This window comes from Cucurbita moschata, unplaced genomic scaffold (assembly GCF_002738365.1).
Source record: "Cucurbita moschata cultivar Rifu unplaced genomic scaffold, Cmos_1.0 Cmo_Scf00086, whole genome shotgun sequence".
NCBI classification, from domain to species: domain Eukaryota; kingdom Viridiplantae; phylum Streptophyta; class Magnoliopsida; order Cucurbitales; family Cucurbitaceae; genus Cucurbita; species Cucurbita moschata.
This window is the reverse complement of record NW_019268602.1, coordinates 34,411-51,077: the sequence shown is the minus strand read 5'-3', so window position 1 is coordinate 51,077 and position 16,667 is coordinate 34,411. Positions and strand designations below refer to the sequence as shown.

Genomic DNA, 16,667 nt, shown 5'->3' with positions numbered 1-16,667 from the left:
CAAAATTCATATGAATAAGGTATGGTCCTATCATATCCATTTAAGAAAAGAAAAAGAAGAAGAAGATTCTCCGTGAATTGACAATTAAATTGCCAGCATGACGTCATCGTTACCTCATCCTTATTATTATTATTATTTTTTATAATTTTATTTTTTCAGTTTCTATTTATTTAATTTTCGTTAGAATTTGAAAATATATTTAAAACTGCTATAACTAAATAAAACAGAAATCTGTTAAAAGGCTATATATGTAACGGAGTGAAATCTGTTAAAAGGCTATATATGTAACGGAGTGAAGTGGATAATATGAAATTTTATGTGAATTTATAATTAAAAAATAAAAAATAAAAATAAAAAGCTCTCCGTCATCATGATTCGATGATGACATCATATTTATGATTGGTTCAAAATGAAATAAATAAATAAAATAATAAAAAAAAAAAAAAGGGAAAAAGAAATGTGTCCCCACGTCCTAATTTTCCCACGCTTTCAATCCCTATGCGTCGCCTGTGTGTCAGAACCCCAACAAACCCCCGAATTCATATATAAAGGAAATCCCGAAGCTCCAATCCTCTCATCGCAATTTCCTGCTCTGTTTATGAAATCTTCTGTTTCCCTCATTTTCAAACTCCCCGCCATTCTTTCCCCTAGATTTTCGATTATCCCCACCACCGCCATTTCCGCCACCATGTCCACTTCCGATCACTCTTCCCCCGCCTTTGACAGACCTCGCTCCGTCATCAAGAAGGTTCTCGCTAAACTCCAGCACGAAGGCGATGGCGCCGTTGTTCGTCGAGGCATCGGAAGGTCTCTTTCCTTCTTCTTTCTTTTTATTTCTTCTTATTTTATTACCGGTTCCTCTTCGTCTTCTCCGCCGCTGATTTTGTTTCTCGTCTCTGTTTTTCAGGAGCGATTTGAAGAATCTGGATCCATTTCTGATGCTCGATGATTTTTCCGGTAATCGCAATCGCAATCTGATTGTGTTGTTTTTCTTTGTTATTGATGAATTCGTTTTTTCTTGTTTGTTTCTTCTTTTACTGATTCTGTCCTTTTGTTTTCTGCTATTTTTTGATTTCTTGCAGTTAGTCCGCCGGCTGGATTCCCCGATCATCCTCACAGAGGTTACTTTCTTCGAATTGAATTTTCGTTGTTGAATAACGGAACTGGTCAATTAATTCAACTTATTTTCTTTTTAATTTGTGGTTGTGCTTCATCAATATAATTTTAAAATGGTTACATTACAAATTTGGTATCTCAAACATAATTCTGATTAATTTTAAAGATAATATTGATTTGATAAAAGTTTCCTAAATAGTTTCGATCATTAATATAGAAACGTTTTTTCGATCATTATATTATATTTTTCTAAATCATACTTAACAAATTTGATTAACATTGAATACGACATCTCATATATTAGAAAACGTCTTTTATTTTCTCAATTTCTGTATTAATTGTTTTTCCTTTTTTGTTCTTCCCCCCTCAGGTTTTGAGACAGTGACTTACATGTTACAGGTAAAATCTATAGTTCTGAGATGAAAAGAAAAGAACAGGGACAAATTTCATTTAATTATTAATTAATTAATTTGTTGATTTATTTGTGGATTTTTCAGGGAGGAATTACCCATCAAGATTTTGCTGGCCACAAGGGTACGATCAGAACAGGGGATGTACAGTGGATGACAGCAGGAAGAGGTATTATCCATTCTGAAATGCCTGCTGGCGAAGGTCCTCAAAAGGGATTGCAGCTTTGGATCAATCTTGCAGCACATGACAAAATGTAACCATTTCCCCTTCTTTTTGTATTTGGTCGAGAAATTATTCAATGTGACTGACACAATGTTACAGGATGGAACCAAAATATCAGGAGATTCTAAGCGACGACATTCCGAGAGCGGAGAACGACGGTGTCGAAGTTAATGTTATAGCAGGAGAGTCCATGGGAGTCCATTCTCCAATCTACACTCAAACGCCAACGATGTATCTCGACTTCACATTGAAACCAAAAGCTCAAGTGCATCAAAGCATCCCAGACACATGGACTTCTTTCGTATACATAATCGACGGGGAAGGGGTATTCGGGTCGTTGAACTCGTCCCGGGTGGCAGCTCACCATGTGCTAGTGTTAGGACCTGGAGATGGGCTGAGTGTATGGAACAGATCTTCAAATCCATTGAGGTTTATTCTTGTAGCAGGGAAGCCACTGAATGAACCAATTGTTCAGCATGGACCATTTGTGATGAACTCCCAATCTGAAATTGACCAAGCCATTGAGGACTACCACTATGCCAAAAATGGGTTTGAAATGGCAAAGCATTGGAGATCCCAGTGAGGAAAAAGAAAGAAAGCTTCTAGAAGACCCCAAAAGTTGTTGCTGATTGTTCTATAAGGTCAGGGGTCAGCTTATCTTGCTCAAATTTTATGTTTTTAATTATTTTATTTTATTTTGGTTGCTGCCTTTTGTTTTTGTTCTGTTCTTTTGTTGTTTCTTTTAATATAAAAATTATAATTTAACCTATTTTCTGAAATTGTTGGTGGAAGTAATGTGGTTTATATATATATATATATATATTTCTTCTCAATCATTTTCGTTTGTGACCCTCCAACTATAAACCACTTTGTAGAAAAAGGGAAGGAGGGTGAGAGATTTTGCATTTTGGGCAAAGGATTTCAAAATTTCAATCTCCTTTCTCACCCAAATCCCCTGTTTTGTCAACTGGCTGGTGGATATCTCCCATTCGTGTCACATTCCATGCCATTATATTAGATTTGATGACGTGTTTGTTACTAAATAGGTGTTCTGTTTACTAGATACTGTCCATTTTAGCTTGTTTTGTAGCATCGTCAGCCTCATGCAATATCTACTAAGGTGGCCTTTGGCTATTACAGTGATATCAAGGTCCACATGTTTTATCTTCACTTACATATTAACTAACATGAATCTTTCCCACATGTTTTGTCCTCACTCACATGCATTTTAAAAAAATTCTATAGACATCACCCAACATAAAATTGTTTCAAATAAAACATGTTTAATCGTTGAACTCCTATAATTGAACCATTAAAAAGGAAGGTGCATCTTGTTGATATCGATAGTAACTTACAATTTTTTTAAATATTTCTTAGCTATCATATCTTGTAAAGTGATACGTCTTCTCATATTCGAATAAAAATTATAATTCTATAGCCGAAAAATGAGTACATTTTTGAAGTATGGTATGAAACAAAGAATTATAGTATTGAGATGAGTTCCATCAATGAAAAAGTTGAAATGAGTTTGGCAAAGTTTCACTTGAAACCAAATTTTTCCTTCTCCCTTTTTTTTTTTTTTGGGTCTTTTGAGTTATAATTGATTGAATGAATGGAATTGGGAAATTAATGGAATGAAAATGATAGGAACACAAAATTTTCAAAGCTAGAATCGAATTAGATTCCATTCTCTTTACCTCATTCAACGTGTTTACATTCGTTCGAACTCTTCATTTTTTTTTTTAAGTTGAGATTTCTAAATCATAACCGAAAAAAAAAAAAAAACCCCTAAACGGATCATTCAACCCTTCATTCCTCTAGTTAAGACGTTAACCGGGAAAAAAAACAAGAAAACCCTAAATGGATCATTCGAGATATGTTTCGAAAAAAAAAAACTGAGTTACGATCAATAACGTTCAATTTTACCCAATGGTATATCAAATAATGAAGATCCAACTGATCATGATTCATCCAAGAAGATCTGTTCGTATCTGTTCGTATCTGTTCTTACTATTTGCTTCAAATAATAATTAATACAAAGAGTTTCTTGTCTTAATTAAATTCAAAGAAATAACTTCATTTCTATATATGGCAAATGGTCTTTAGATTGAATTGGAAGAGGCTTGAGAGAAACTCAACAGAACCAGAAATCACTCAACTCTTGGAGCTTAAGAGATGAACATCACCTTGAACAGCAAGACAAATAGCTCTCCGATTGCTTAGATCCACCGTTGTTGACGAGGCTCACCCGGTTAACGGATAATTCTGCTTTGTAGGTATCCGAGTTCAGGACCTTCCTGCTGACATTGTTGTATATTTCTCGGATCACGATCTCGAATGCCCTTTTAACATTTGTCGAGTCTAGAGCAGACGTTTCCATGAAGAACAACCCTTCGGCCTCTGCTAGACTCGTGCCTTCCTCAATACTCACGTCCCTGATGTTATCCAAGTCACATTTGTTCCCGACTAGCATCCTTGCCACCGTCGTTTCGGAATGAGCTGCATAACGATTTCAATAAGATATCAAAACTGATAGTTTAAAGCAATCAGATAGGCATTAATTCATCAGCAAATAGGTGAAAGAGAGCAACTCTAAGACAGAAACAATTTAACAGAGAAATCAAGCATGTCACTGATTATAACTTCTATAACGGTCCAAGACCACCACTAGCAGATATTGTCATCTTTGGGTTTTCCTTATCGGGCTTTTCCCCCCAAAGTTTTTAAAACACGTATGCTAGGTAGAAGTTTCCATACCCTTATAAAGAATGTTTCGTTCTCCTATCCAATCAACGTGGGATCTCACAACATCAAACTGATCATTTACCAAGCCAATTCGCCTGCCCAAATTTGAAACTAAATCTTGTCTGTAAGCTATGTTATAGGATCAACAAGATGGCTCTGTAAGACTGTCCCCCCAGAGACACCATAACCAAATGAACTCGCCCAATATGCGATAATGAATATGGTAGCCGAGGATGGTGACAAAACCGACGAAGTTGATCCTCGGACGTAAATTTGCATCAAATTCGTATCTAAATTCCCAACAAAGTTTCACATTATGACTAAAACGAACAAATGCACACGCTTACGGAGCAAACCCGAATATTTCAAAAGTACAAGGATCAAAATAGAGCAAGTGGTAAACATTTAGGGATCAAAATAGAATTTAAACGAACTTCGTTTCAGCTAAAAGATGAGGCTATGAGCTTCATCAAGTACTTACACTTCCATTAAGAGGACATAACTTTCTTTCTTTCTTACTTGATTTGTAATTTTTCGGAACATTTCATCATTTGGAACTTCAAAGAAATTCGAGCTTGATAATGACAAGAAGACAATGATAAATTAAGCATCAAATTTGGTGCTAATAAGGAATGAACAAGCAAAATCTTACTGAATTTCATTACATAATCGCCAGTAATTCTACAGAGAAAATAGGATCAGATCTGAATTATTTCAAAGAATCAAGAATTGCTATCTATTTCATACTATGAAGTTAGTTCAAGTAATTGAACAAAATCAAATCACTACAACAAAATTCCAAAAAGAGAAGAGTCCAGATCTAGACATCTCAACCTAAAAGCCAGAGAAGACCAAGATCAAAAAGAAAAGAGAAGAAAAAGTTGAGGCAAGCACTCACTCTTGAGCTCGTCTAGCCATCGACCGACACTGTCGAAAGTGGAGCGGCGGCTGATATCATAAACGATGAGCGCACCGACAGCGCCGCGGTAGTATGCAGAGGTGACGGCGCGGAACCGCTCTTGGCCGGCAGTATCCCAAATCTGAGCCTTAACTTCTTTGCCGTCGATATCCATAACCTGCGTCTGAAATTCAACGCCGATTGTGGCCTTGGAGTGGAGATTGAACTCGTTTCTGGCATAACGAGACAACAAATTGGATTTCCCGACAGCCGAATCTCCGATTATGACGATCTTGAAGAGGTACTCCTCGCCGCCTTCATCATCTGACGACGACATTGCTCAGCCTTCGATTCTGCCTCTACTCCTCTTTCTCTGCAACTTTTTAGAGAGAGAAAGAAGAGAGAGAGGGACAGAGCAATAATGGAATGGAGGATGAAGAAACAGAGCTGGCAGAGAGACACCCTGCGCATATAGTGCTAGTGGGAACGCCCCTTTTATACGCCTTCCAATTTTCCTTCCACTTTATTTTGCATAAATATTTAATAACATTTTTTTTGGTTATTTTTTAAAAAAATTATCAATTTTTTAATCAAACCATCAATCGGTTACTCCTTCGAACTCATACATATATGAAAACGTCCAAACAAAATTAAAACCTTAGTTTTATTTTTAGTCATTCTTCTGACTTTCAACTTCTATCTGTCTTCCCCAACTTACTATTATGACTGGTTCGCTCGCCGCCAGAAATATACACATCCTAACGCTATCACGTCAAAATCTTATTAATTCAAAGAAAATGGAGCCATCAAAATCAAACTGTCCCAGGCAGAATAAGTTGTTCTCTTACCGTTCACCGAGGTTTATATAAATCCAAAATTTTTAGCTTCAACGAACCTTCATAAACGACCTAGATTTACTATGAACGATTGTCTGAAACAAACAGATGTTTTAAAAAATCGACAACTAAGAATTTGAATGCAAATAACGAAAAGAGGGTCAGATAGATTTTCCCGCCCCGAGAAAAGGGAAGGGAGGGACCAATTTGCAATTATTTTACATGAAAAAAAAGAAATTAAGCTTATTATTCCACTCGATTTTGGGAATTAATTATGTACAAAAAAAAAAAAAAAAAACCCATTGTTTTTGCTTTTTCTCACTATTCCAAATGTTAGGAGCATTCTTTGCTTCCACACGTGCAATTCTCAACTTCTTTGTTAAGCTTCTGAAGAAAAGAAAAAAAATATATTATAATCTAAAAATGATCGGAAATATAATTCATCTGATTTACAGATCATTAGAATACCTGAATTTGATTTTGAAGACCTTTGATATGCTGCACTGCTAAGTCCAACATGTCTGAATAGCTCGTTTGCTGTAATAAAATATGAATAAGATAATTATTTCGATAATAATCATCCATCAACTTAAAAGATGTTTGAATGGTACCTTATCCATGTTCGGAACAAGTTCTTGAAGTTTCTTCAATTTTCCACTGATTCTAGTTCTCCTCTCCTGTGCACAAATTTAATTTATTAGGTTAAAATACGTCATTCATGAAATGCGCGTAAAATTTAAACGGACCCTTTCGGCGATGCTGCGAGGATGAGTGGCACAGCCACGTTTGGCTCGAATCTTACACGGCACGGAGTCTTCTGGGATTTGAAGCAACCTCTCCACAGTTGCCATTTCAAAACTTGTTTGTGGCAGACTAAACTGAAACAATGTAAAAAAGAGGTCAAAAGTTTGAATCTCGTGTCATGAAGTTATGTTCTCGAGAGCACGTAAAAGGAGCGTATACCTGAGAGTCGAGGCCGGTGAAAAAGTCTCCATCGGAGTGAAGAAGCTTGGATCGTTTGGGATGAGGGGCAGCGAAGGCAATGGAGTTGGAGGTGTCCCAAGAGTCCATGGCAAAGGCTGTGGGGGCAAAGGAATGGGAGCTGCTACCCTCCACAACACTTTCACTCATGGAAGACATTTGAGACACCGAATCCTGCCCACCACTGAAGCTCAGCTGTGACTTTAACCTCCCAATTCCTCCTCCTCCTCCCCTTGTCAATGAAAACCCTCCTGTTTTTTCACGCAATAATACTATATTTATACTCAAAGTTTCGATTTCATCGAGTTTGTATTGTTGGATGATGAAAGTCCCACATCGGCTAATTTAAGGAATGATCATGGGTTTATAATCAAATAATACTCGAGCTTATGCTCAAAGTGGACAATATCATACTATTGTGGAGAGTCGTGTTCATCTAACATGTATTAGTTAACTTGAACGACATTTAAATTCACCTTTTTATACGTTTTCATCTAATGGGTTGTGCGTTTAATTGAAGTTTAGAGTGACCCACTAAATAAAAAAATTTAGTATTTAATTATAGAAGGGTCACCCGAATCTAATAAATAATTGATGTTAAAAATAATTAGACCAATTTTATTATTTAATCATTGAAAAAGAAAATAAAAAATGGGAGAAAAAAATTCGAGAATAATTTACCGTAGTGGATAATTTCCCTATTAAGAAGAGTAGTGGATTCCATTTTTCTTCCATTATTAAAGATGCTTGAAAACAACTACGACAGTAGCCCACCAAAACTACATGTCGGCTTCCACCCAATTCAAGATCGGGAAATTTATAAATAAAAATTAAAGTCAAATAAACATCACTGACACCTCTTGCACGTGACTTATGACGTGGATTTAAATAAAATGCTTTATTATTATTTTTTTAAAAATACACAAAAAATATTTATAATTAATCATAAAATTAAGAATTAAGAAATTTATTTTACAAAAAATAAAGGTATTGATGCGATCGAAGAGGGTAATTAGGTCATTTTGAAGAATCCGCGGTATATTTTCGTAAATTTGGCCAGCTAGTCAACGGCCATTGGCCAACAAATCGGTGAACCACGCGCCGGCGAAGGAAAAACTAAATGAGAGAGAGAGAGAGAGAGAGAGAGAGATTACCGGTTCCTTCAGCGACGGAGAGATGGCCGAGAAATCCAGCCGGCGAGCTTCTCTGGCGAACCAACGGCGAAGAGGAAGACGATTGGCCACCATTGCTATTAAAATCTCTCGCCGTAGAGAAATCCTCAAGCGCCAAATCGTGGATTCCGTACGACCGTTGCAAGGCAGCCGCCGCCGCCGCCGCCGACGATTTCAGATCGTCGGAAGTAGACGACGATTGAACAACCTTCCGAGAGGATTCCACAACGGAAGACTCAGCGGAGGAGAAGAAGTGACCGCCAAACGACGGCGGCGTACGGAGAAACGCATCGGAGTCCGGATGCCGTTTCCCGATCACAGAATCGACCGCCGAATTCAGCAAAGAGCCAGGTGCAGAACCGTAGCGAGTGAGACCTCCACCACCGGCGTGGGAGGAGGGCATGGAATTGTGAGAGGAAGAAGAGGAGGAAGTTGATTGGTACATATGGCGGATCTGTATGAACAAATGAAATGAAATTGGAAGAGATTGAGATTGGGGGAAAAGCGATTTAAAAACAACAGGAAATAACAAAGTACTTTATACCTATAAATATTTAAATTAAATTAAATTAAATTAAATTAATATTTAAATAGATGCTTTTGCTTATTGAGGCAGCGCCTAAGGGATTTGATAACCTTACTTGACGTTGATGTTACCACCCTTCTCTCTCTTCGTAATCTCTTTAATGTTTTTTTCAACCTTTTACATAAAGGCTTCAATAATTGTATGCTCTATAAAGCCTGTGTGTATATATATATATATATATTTAATATAATTAAAAAAAAAAAAGCTAAATTATATTTTGATTTTTATGTAATTAAGAATAATTAAAAATGATTATAGAAATGTGGATAACACATGGTTGATTAAGTTGAGCTGCCGGAGGCTCTGAAAAAGGATGAAGTTTGATTCGTTTTCTCTTTCCTATATTTTAACCCCCACTTGTCTAAAATTTTTTAAAAAATAATTAATTTATGCAAATTTTAAAAAATATATATATTTCAATGGTACACAAATTTCGAAGTACGGTCTAAGTTATTCAACAATTTTATTCATTTTTAAATTATATTTTAATTGAATTTCGGAATTTTACATAGAGATTCTAAATTCGAAAAACTATTTGTTTTTTTTTTTAACTTTAATATTCAATTAAAAAATTGAATATTTTCTTAAAAAAGATGAAACCCCAGAAAACAATTTATTCGTTATTTTCAATCTAATTTATAATTTAATTTTTTAAAAATAAAATAATCATATTAAAAGAATATATATATATATAATTGCGTATTTAATTTATTGAATAATAAAAGCGTTGTCTTACATGGCGTGCGCTCAGTAGTCGTCGGATTTCAACAACGCAGCCACTTGTTTCTCAGTTTTTTTTTTTTTTTTTTTTAAATTAAATCTAATATTTATTTTATTTAATTAATTTATTTCTTAATAATATTCAATTTTGATTGATATTTTTATGTATCCCAATTAAACAATATTACAACAAATATTTAATGTTTATTAATTAATTTAGTTATTTTTTATTTTTTATTTATAATTTTTTTTAAATCAATCTATTTTGTTTTATAAATTTGAAATCTCGACCTTTTTAAGTCGATATTTTGAGAAGATCTAGATGTAAAGACCAAACCCACGAATGTCCGTACATATTTAGAGTTATATGTCATTTCTTTATTTAAAATATATATATATATATATATATTAATTTTATCCAATTTTTATTCATTGGGAATCTTGTAAGATTCTTGGATATGGGATTCCTCTATTTATTTAATTTTACACTATTAACCCTTCAATTAGATTAATCATGGTAGCTAATTAACGCACGAATGGATCGTGTCAAGTTGTAGCAGTACAGATATGAAAGTTTTGTTGGGCTTTATCCAACTTTCGAGAATTATCACCCATTCGGTGAATTTTTACAACTTTGATATAAAGTGTCACGGTAATAAATGAATAATTACTATGAAACTTTTCGTAAGTTTTACGTGACCTTCAGTACATGCATTCGATTAGGAGACGGCTCACTAACAGTATAAGGACAAAAATCGTTAGTTCCGCATTTAAAAAGAATACCCGTAAACTTTCAAAGTAAGATTAAAAAGTTTGAAAATGATTTATGACGGGTAGATATACAATTTTTTATTCATATATTGACCGTAAAATTTTTTAAAAGTATTTTAATATTATAAATAAAAAAAAATGGTGCTTGGTTGAAAATTGATTGAGGATTTGATTGGGAGTTTGAAGGTTAGCTAAAGATTCAATGAATGGGTTTGTTTCACGAGTCTATTATGTGGGCATCGCTATCCATAATGCCGTCTTTGACTCGCCATTCAATTTACATTAAAACCATTTTATTTTTCTTAAAAATGCTTCTAAATTTTACGGTAAATTTTAAAAATTTACTTCCAACTCTAATGAACGTATCATACCACGATGCTAGGCCCATATAATCTTTGACGAGTTCTGATGCCCACATATACCTCGAAAACGTAGGCCCATTTAACCAGCTTAATCTCGTATCTGTCTTAATGGAATGAAAAATTACTGTTTAAATTGAGAAGAGTGAAGAGATTATCGCAAAATTAATTCCATCAGACAAGTGTCAGACATGGTTACAAAACGGTTTGCATGAATTAAGGAGCAAACTAGGTAGGTATATGAGATACATCGTACCTCCCACAAAGACGTAGAAACATAATAAACTCACCTTCATTCAAACTTACCTTAAAAAGCTCAAAACAATCGTAATTATATGGAGTAGATACCATAAATATATACATAATCAATGGTTTCTCGTAATTTACGTTTATTATATATATATTTTTTTAATTATTTTGTTGGATAAAAGTTCCACGCATTCGGTCATTTAGGGTTTATAATTAGGGAATACTATTTCTTCGTAAGAGGCAATGTATTGTATTGGTTTTTGTGGGATCGCACGGGCCAAAGCGGACAATATCTATTAGCAGTGGCTTTTGACTGTTACATTTTTTTGTTAGCTCAACAAACGTGAAGAACCTAAAATTTAAAGAATTAGTATCGTATCTATTCCTTTAGTTCACGGAATAGGTTAATGTTTTGTGAACATTTACGGGTTCGGATTACATAAAAATCATGCCTCTATTTCAATAGTACTCTTTGATTTACAAGTCTAGTAGTTAAACGTTGAGATATTTGAATGACTTAATATGTAGTAGACATCGACATTAACCGGATAAACACGAGACCTCCTAAATGCTAAAATTAATGGTTATGGTAAATATTTAAAGACGTGATGAAATTACTGTGCATGCTTATACATATATAGTAGGCTCAAATTTAATGGTAACTTTATTTTTTCTTTTAAAAAAATGAATGTTCAAACAAAACATGAATCGAATTATTGCATTGACATGTTTGGTGGCAAAGAATATGCCGATACAATACACGACCAACCAAATAGTTTAAGGAATATGCCGACACGATACACGACCAACTAAACACTTTCCTTTTTGTCTGAAATTTCGTCGCTGTACATGTTAACCATGGTTACTCTAAGTTCGATATTTCTCTCTTAAAGTTGATGCCCTTTCACAATGAATCTCGGAGCTTTTTAAGCTTCAGTGTTTTTGTTGGATTTGTTATCGTATCTTATAAATTTGTTCGTTGTCGAAAAGAAATATGATACTCACAAATGTTCGTGTTAGATTAGTGTTACCGACTCCAATCGGTACATACTAAAATACTTATTAACCAGCCTGTAGACCTATAATTAGTCTTCAAATACTATGAATTATCATTATAATCCAATACTAAAGCTATAGATTCACCTGTACCGTGGTTAATTACTCGACGACAGTCTATTAAACCTTTGTAATTGATAAGTAAGGAAAGAGTAGGACAAAACTACCATATAACGACAAAAAAACGTCTATTTATTAAAGGTTTCTCCCAAATTTATTTTCACATCTCACGAAGAATATTCAACAAACTTAGCCCATAAGACAAAATACATGAGAAATGAAATATTATTTTCTTATTTATTTATTTTCATGGTAAAAAATAAATAAATAAATAATTTTATTAATTCAACCATTGATATTAAAAAATTTAAAATATATTTTATATAAAATATGTTTAACATGGTATCCGAGCATAATTACTGTCGAAAGCTTCAAAAAAATTTAAAAAATAATTTATAGGAATTTTTTCTTCTTTTGTATAAACTAATTAAATCCCAAGAAAAAAAAGAAATGTTTAATTCAAAAATTATAATGACCGGATAGATTAATGTACCTATGGTAAGTTATTGATGTACCGACTGTATGTTATGATGTACATATTATAGATGGTAAGTTGTTAGAAAGGTTTTTTTTATCTTCTTCTATTCAAACATGTTTTTTTTAATATAAAGGAATCTAATAAGATTCTATCTAGATTCAGAAAGCCCACGTCCTTTAAACTCAGACGTGTTTGGTTTAAAATAATTAGGTAAGATCCACATCGATGGATGAGGGGAACGAAACATTTTTTACAAGGGTGTGGAAACCTCTCTCTAATGAAGCGTTTTAAAATCTGTGAGGCTAATAACGATACGTCGCATAAATATGCATTTATTTATTTATAATATATCATATGAAATTTGCCTCATTTTTTTTGCGGATCCCTGAAATACAAAATATTCACAAGTTTTGATTATTGTATACCTAATTTTGTGATTGACTTAACCAATTCTCTCGGTTCCTCCATGGAAACATGTTCAAGTTTGGAGCATTGCTACATAGAAAGTCCATAGCTTTGTTGATTACAATGACAATTTTTCGTCTCCCGCTAACATAGCCATCGTCGTCGCCGTCGCTGTTGTCGCTATCGTCGTCGTCGTCTTCTCGGTATCTCAACAAGCTAATGTAAGTCTCCAAATCGTGAACCCAAGAAGGGTTTTGCATGTTGAAGAACTCAAGGACCAATTCAACTCCAACGTGTTCATAGCTATTGAACAAAACGCCTGGCATCTTTGTGATCGGGTCGTTCACGTTCGCGATTCTCAAAACTTTTACTCCCAATTCTTCGCATCTTTGTTTGAAGTTTAAATTCCCAACTTTTGGACCTCCGAAGGAAAACACTGAAATTGGAACAGCTTCTTTGTTTGTTCTTTTGTTCAATCCTAGCTCAGCTATGTCATATGCTAGAAGAACGCCTAATGCACTTCCCATACTATGCCCTGCCATGGTTATACTCACCTCTTCGTTCTTGTACTTGTTTAATAGCCTCGATATTTCCGAGAGCAGCTGCTCCCGGCAGCTCTCGAGCCCGAATTTCGTGCACTTTTCATTGCACGTGTAGAGCGTTAGAAACCCAGATAGGACCTGAAAAATTTAAGAATATATGTCACTCGATTCCTAAATAGTTACAAAAAAATTTAAGCTTTTGGACTAATTGAGTAAAGCGTTGGAAACCCAAATATCTGGAAAATGTAAGAATATATGTCAATCGATCACTAAATACAAAAAAATTTAAGCTTTTGGACTGATTGAGTAAAGCGTTAGAAATCCAGATACAATACGACCCGAAAAATGTAAGAATACAAGTCACTCGGTGACTAAATAGTTAAAAAAATTTAAGCTTTTGAGTTGATTGAGTAAAGCGTTAGAAACCCAAATACGATACGACTCGGAAAATGTAAGAATATATGTCATGCGATTACTAATAAAAAAAAATTAAGCTTTTGGGTGGATTAAAAACCTTGACATCGGGGCGATAATTGTAACAGTCGAGGTGAGCAGGTGTGAGGGAGCTCATTAGAATCGCAATCCATTCAGGGATCGTTACGGTACCTCGAAAAGTGATAACGATATCTCGTCGACCAAGTCTCGTAGTCATGTAATCGGAGGAGACGGCGACGTAGCCGATCCACCGTCCGCAAGCCGGTGGGGAGTTTTGAATGGGAGGAATGTTGATGAAGGGAGGGGTAGCATAGATGTATTTAGACACTTCATAACCGGAATTCTCCAACCCTACTTCCTTAAACAAATTCTTCTTTCCAAATTTGCAAGTTAAATACCGTTTGGAATTTGGATCAAGATCAAAAGCTTTATAACACGCCGCCACAAACTCGCCGTACCGGATAACTTCCCGCCGTAAAAGTGGATGAAGATTAGGTTCCACCAGATCTTCCCAGTTATTGCACCCATGAAGCTGACGCCACAAGCTTGTCATCCCGGCGTTCTTGTGAACCATGGCGGTGGAGGCGGCGGCGGCGGTAGAAGAAGAAGAAGAAACATTATCGGATCTTTTGGGGAGCGAAACCTGGCCGAAGGAGTGAGGATTGGAGCGAATTGTGTCGGAAAACGTGAAGTGGTTGGGAATTGAATTGAGCTTCAAAGTTGTATGCGCCATGGGAGGGGCTTTAATGGAAACAAAAAGAAGAGGGGAGCCTGAGAACGGTCTGAATTTCTCCGGGGAGCACAAATATATAGAGGGAAAAAACATGTTTTTTTTTTTTCTTGAAATTGTTTTATTTGGTAAGATAATTATTTTCTTAAAAAACATTTTATTTAATTATATATAATTTGAACCTTAAATGTTTCAAAAAAAAATTGATTAATGTAATCTAGCTAATCGTTCCGTATTTAAAGTGGATTATAATCTTTAAAATAGTGAGAACTAATATACATAACTCGACGAAAAGAAAAGGGGGGACACAGAGAAATGGGGTGAGTGAAGTTGAGTATTTAGTTCGAAGTCCGAGAATTCAAATTTCTTGTAATCTAACGTGCAATGGTGCACGTGACTATGGATGTATCGTAGATTTTGCAAGTTACGACATGTATTTATGAGTAGTGATATTCTTGGTGTATTTGGTCGTGAAGTGATAAATTCCAAATGTGAGTATTCGGACTAGATTATTATGTGTGGTATTAGAGTTAGACTCTGTCGGGTACCAGAATAGACACATGGATGCTATTAAGGATTGTACACTGGCTAATTTAGGGAATGATCATGAGTTTATAAGAAAATAATACATCTCCATTGGTACGAGGCCTTTTGGAGAAGGTCAAAGCAATGTCACGAGAGCTTATACTCAAAGTGGACAATATTATACCATTGTGAAGATCTGTGATTTCTAACCGGGTATCAGAGTCATGCCCTAAACTTAGCCATGACAATAGAATAACAAAGGATGTTCTTTGTGTTCGAGGACTCTAGAGAAAGGAATCGAGCCTTATGGTATACTTTGTTCGGGCAAATTTAGAGAATGATTATAACGAACGAGAATAGAAACGGGTCACAAATATAAATGAGAAAGCCAGGACAAATATGTTTGGGTTGGGACCCACGTTAGGGATTAGACTAAATTTTTTGAGTGAGGTAAGGAATAATTTTTTAAAATACAATTGTATATTAAATTTAAGGGATATACTAGGAGTCGAAACTGACCCCTAAAAATGGGATCACCTCACTTGGTGACCTCAACAACTTTCCATTGAACGCTTATTTCTGTTTCCATTAATTCCTTCTTTTCGTAATACGTTGAACTACGCCAATATTTACCCATTTGAATTTAATTTGGAAGGTTAATATTATTTTTAATTATATTCTCATTTTTTTTTATTTCAAAATGTAAATAAATATCCACAAATCAAATCAAATATTAAAAATTAAAAATTTAATTATCTTAAAAAGAGTTTTAAAATAAAATTTAATTTAAATATTATGACTATAATCCCTTCTTGGATATTATAATTTAGAATAGAAAAAAATATATTAATTTTATATTAAAAAGTGGCATATTTTAATTATTTACTTTTATCTTCTTAAGCTTATATTACACGTATTTTAATTTCTTTAATGCATTAAATATAAATCTTATAATATCCTTTTTAATAAAGCTGATTTAATTTTAGAATGATTTTAAATTGTATGTATTATTAATTCTTTTTATACCAACAAAATTTAAGATATTTTAAATTGTCCGGACTAGCATTGAGATGCTAGGAATAACGTAATGAGACAAATGTATACACTAACACGTGATTAAAAAAAAACTCGATAATTTAATTTTAAATTTCGGGTTGGTCTAAGAGATTTTTCTAACCTACCCAGTATGCGCTCTTATCTAGTGTGATGTCCCACGACAGTGTGTCAGTAAGGACGTGGACCCTAAAATGGGGTGGATTTGGGGGCGGTCTCAAATTGATTGGATAAAGGAACGAGTGACAGCGAGGACACTGGGCCCCGAAGGGGGGTGGATTGTGATGTCCCACATTGATTGGGGAGGAGAACAAACC

At 34.7% G+C, this 16,667-nt stretch overlaps 4 protein-coding genes across 4 annotated transcripts; 1 reads left to right on the top strand and 3 right to left on the bottom strand.

The window, feature by feature from the left end:
• Positions 1-569: 569 nt before the first annotated feature.
• LOC111439095 (pirin-like protein) lies at positions 570-2,582 on the top strand. The gene is made up of 6 exons (XM_023076814.1): positions 570-807; positions 908-957; positions 1,083-1,121; positions 1,487-1,515; positions 1,614-1,780; positions 1,849-2,582. Exons 1-6 carry the CDS (start codon positions 599-601, stop codon positions 2,330-2,332), a joined length of 978 nt encoding a protein of 325 aa, XP_022932582.1. The 5' UTR covers positions 570-598; the 3' UTR covers positions 2,333-2,582.
• A 1,133-nt stretch (positions 2,583-3,715) lies between these two features.
• LOC111439098 (ras-related protein RABA5d-like) lies at positions 3,716-5,863 on the bottom strand. The gene is made up of 2 exons (XM_023076821.1): positions 5,393-5,863; positions 3,716-4,248 (listed from the first exon to the last, which is right to left on the bottom strand). Exons 1-2 carry the CDS (start codon positions 5,727-5,729, stop codon positions 3,932-3,934), a joined length of 654 nt encoding a protein of 217 aa, XP_022932589.1. The 5' UTR covers positions 5,730-5,863; the 3' UTR covers positions 3,716-3,931.
• Positions 5,864-6,369: 506 nt separating this feature from the next.
• LOC111439094 (transcription factor bHLH128-like) lies at positions 6,370-8,878 on the bottom strand. The gene is made up of 6 exons (XM_023076813.1): positions 8,364-8,878; positions 7,192-7,460; positions 6,975-7,106; positions 6,840-6,905; positions 6,697-6,765; positions 6,370-6,615 (listed from the first exon to the last, which is right to left on the bottom strand). Exons 1-6 carry the CDS (start codon positions 8,824-8,826, stop codon positions 6,562-6,564), a joined length of 1,053 nt encoding a protein of 350 aa, XP_022932581.1. The 5' UTR covers positions 8,827-8,878; the 3' UTR covers positions 6,370-6,561.
• A 4,174-nt stretch (positions 8,879-13,052) lies between these two features.
• Positions 13,053-14,810, bottom strand: LOC111439091 (phospholipase A1-Ialpha2, chloroplastic-like). Its single transcript, XM_023076809.1, has 2 exons — positions 14,122-14,810; positions 13,053-13,745 (listed from the first exon to the last, which is right to left on the bottom strand). Exons 1-2 carry the CDS (start codon positions 14,773-14,775, stop codon positions 13,086-13,088), a joined length of 1,314 nt encoding a protein of 437 aa, XP_022932577.1. The 5' UTR covers positions 14,776-14,810; the 3' UTR covers positions 13,053-13,085.
• Between the last annotated feature and the right edge of the window lie 1,857 nt (positions 14,811-16,667).